This window comes from Beta vulgaris, chromosome 2 (assembly GCF_026745355.1).
Source record: "Beta vulgaris subsp. vulgaris cultivar EL10 chromosome 2, EL10.2, whole genome shotgun sequence".
Classification (NCBI taxonomy): Eukaryota; Viridiplantae; Streptophyta; class Magnoliopsida; order Caryophyllales; family Amaranthaceae; genus Beta; species Beta vulgaris.
The window spans coordinates 25,198,263-25,201,245 of NC_079203.1; the positions used below are offsets into that span (position 1 = coordinate 25,198,263).

General features: G+C 41.0%; 1 protein-coding gene across 1 annotated transcript; it reads left to right on the top strand.

The window, feature by feature from the left end:
• Positions 1–2,276: 2,276 nt before the first annotated feature.
• Positions 2,277–2,729, top strand: LOC125494774 (secreted RxLR effector protein 78-like). Its single transcript, XM_048638570.1, has one exon. The coding sequence runs from the start codon at positions 2,277–2,279 to the stop codon at positions 2,727–2,729; it is 453 nt and encodes a 150-aa protein (XP_048494527.1).
• The last annotated feature ends 254 nt before the right edge of the window (positions 2,730–2,983 follow it).

A 2,983-nucleotide genomic window follows, 5' to 3' on the forward strand; every position in this document is an offset into this window, starting at 1 on the left:
TGCCATTATGGGTGAGGTTTTATAATCCGCCTTTCAAGGGGTGTAATAACTCTCAGAATGCGTGGATATTGGTGAGTAAAATAGGTGCTTATGTTAAGACTGATGCTATGAATGGTATGGAGATTGAAAGATCGATTCGAATCAGGATCATGGTGGATGTCCACCAATCATTGAAGGGTGAAATATGAATAATAATCCAAGGTGGGGAACAGGCCACCGTTCCAGTGAAATATGAAAAGATTACATGTATGGTATGTTAGGCCATGGCGAAAAGGAATGTGATGAGCATAAAGGGGACACATCACCAAAAAAGAGGTTAGGAGGATGGCTTCAAGCATCTCCATGGAAGGCTCAACCAGCAAACCTTGAAGAAGGAAGTAAAGATGGGAGCTGTGCAAGGAGACTTTTTGTGGCAAAACCTCAAGTCCACTCTTTCAGATTATTGACTAAAGTAGTCCAAGGACTTACTTAAAAACTAGGGAGTGTTGCTATTCAAGAGACAATCATTAATGGGGGGAAAGAGGGTAGTCTCATGCCTTTGGCTGAGAAGAGGCAGGAGGAAAATGATGTAAATGGCAGGGGGGATAGTAGAAGTGAGGGTGCGACTGACATTGCTGAGTCAGTGGAAGATAGCAACAAAAAGATTGGCAGAAAGTGGAGGAGAATTGTGGGGCATCAAAGTAAGACAAAGGTGAAAGATCTAGAGTGTGACACTTCCAAAAGAATATATGATAATAGATGTTTTTCGGGAGAGGAAGATATGATGATTAAAAACATAGAGATAATAAAGAAGACGCATCTTGATATGGCATCCTTTTCTCAAGATGCCCAAGCTGTTGTAACTAGAGTGGCGGGCCCCACCAATAGTGCCCTCGGTGATAAATGTTAATAAACTTTTGTTGGAATTGTCGGGGGCTTCAGAGGCCCCGTGCAATTAACGCTCTCAAAATGTTCATAACTTTAGAGAGTCCCCAAATTATGTTCTTGTCGGAAACAAAATTGAAAGATTGGGAGATGAAGAATATAAAAAAGAAGGTGCGAATGGAGAGTATGATGGCTTTTAGTTGTGCCGGGGAAGGTAGGAAGAGGAAAGAAGTAGCCTTACTGTGGCGAAAGGGTGTGGATGTAGAAATCATGTCGTGTTCTCAGAACCATATTGACGCGGTAATAGAGTATTACTGGGGGTAACGTGGAGGTTTACGGGGATGTGTGGGTACCCGGAAGATGAGTTAAAATATAAAACTGAGGAGTTGATGGAGCAGCTTCATTTGGAGTCTTAGCTACCGTGGCTCTATGGAGGTGATTTTAATCTCCTCCTCACGTTAAATGAGAAGAAAGGGGGGAATGCCTTTAATGCTCGAGCTGTAGATATTTTTAGAAAAGCCATTGAGGCTTGTAATTTGGTGGATATAGCTTATACGGGTTATGATTTTACGTGGTGCAATGGTAGGGGAGGGGAAGACAACATTCAGGAAAGACTCGATAGGTTTCTTGCCACGAGATCTTGGATCGACTTATTTCAGGAACATTCAGGAATGGATTTTCAGCGAAACCTATAGCAGGGAAGTTGCGCACTTGGGAAAGCGAGACTTTTGGTTCCTTTGCAAAGCAAATCCGGGAATTCCAAAACTCTTATGCAGGAGCTAATGCAAGAGGAAAAGTCTATGGAGACAATGGAAAGAATGCGAGCTGTTGACTCTCGAATGGATGAGTTAGAGCAAGGGATGAGCTGTTTTGGAGGCAAAGAAGTCGTCAAACTTAGCTAACAAGTGGTTACAAGAATACAAGTTTCTTTCATGCGAAGGCAAATCAATGCTTAGTGAGAAATAAGATATCCCGCATCCGTGATGAAGCTGAAAATCTTTATGAGGAGGAAGAGCAAATAGTAGTGGTATTAAAAAAATAAATTCAGAAGCTTTTTTCCTCGGATGGAGGATGTGATGCTGCTCCAGTGACCTCTAAGGTTCCTTTTGTGGTAACAACAAAGATGGAAACCCATTTAAGTGTCGAGTTTACGGAATAAGAAGTTCGAGAAGCTGTCTTCCAGATGCACCTGTCAAAGGCGCCAGGCCCTAATGGTATGTCAGCCATGTTTTATCAACAATGCTTGGAAGTTATTAGAGGTGATGTGGTGAGTTATGTTTTAGTTTTTTTGAATAACAAAGATGATATTAGTAAAATAAACCACATGCATATTGTCTTGATTCCGAAAAAAGGTGTGTGAGTCTCCAGCAGATTTTCGACCCATTAGCATGTGTAATATAGTGTACAAAATTATGGCAAAAGTCCTGGCCAACAAACTAAAAAAAATTCTCCCGTGTAGTATCCATGAGTCCCAAAGTGGTTTTGTTCCTGGGCGTCTGATTACTGATAACACTTTGGTTGCTTATGAATGTTTTCATTATCTGAGAAAAAAGGAAAAAGGTGTGAAGGGAAATCTCGCTCTCAAATTGGATATGAGTAAAGCCTATGATAGGGTGGAATGGTCCTTTTTGCGCAGTATAATGGAGAAAATGGGATTTCCGGAATTATTTGTGAATTCTATTATGCAGTGTGTTACATCATCTTCTTTCTCAATTCTTGTGAATGGGCAGCCTAGTGATGGGTTCACTTCAAGCCAGGGGCTCAGACAAGGGGATCCTCTATTCCCCTTTCTGTTTATTCTATGTGCAGAAGGGTTGTCTGCTCTTCACAGAGAAGCTGAAAAAAAAAATCCATACATGACGTGAAGATTGGAAAAAAGGTGGAGCCTATCTCCCATATTTTTGTTAGAGCTACATAGGAGGAAGTTGAGAATGTTCTTGACATATTATATATCTATGAAACTGCTTCTGGACAGAAATTGAATATCGAGAAATCTGAGATCTCGTTTGGCCGAAACATTGCAACTGATAAAAAAGAGATGCTTCGTTTGAAGTTAAATTTTAAGGCAATTGATGTCCATGACCGTTATCTAGGGCTCCCTACTCACATTGAAAGCTCA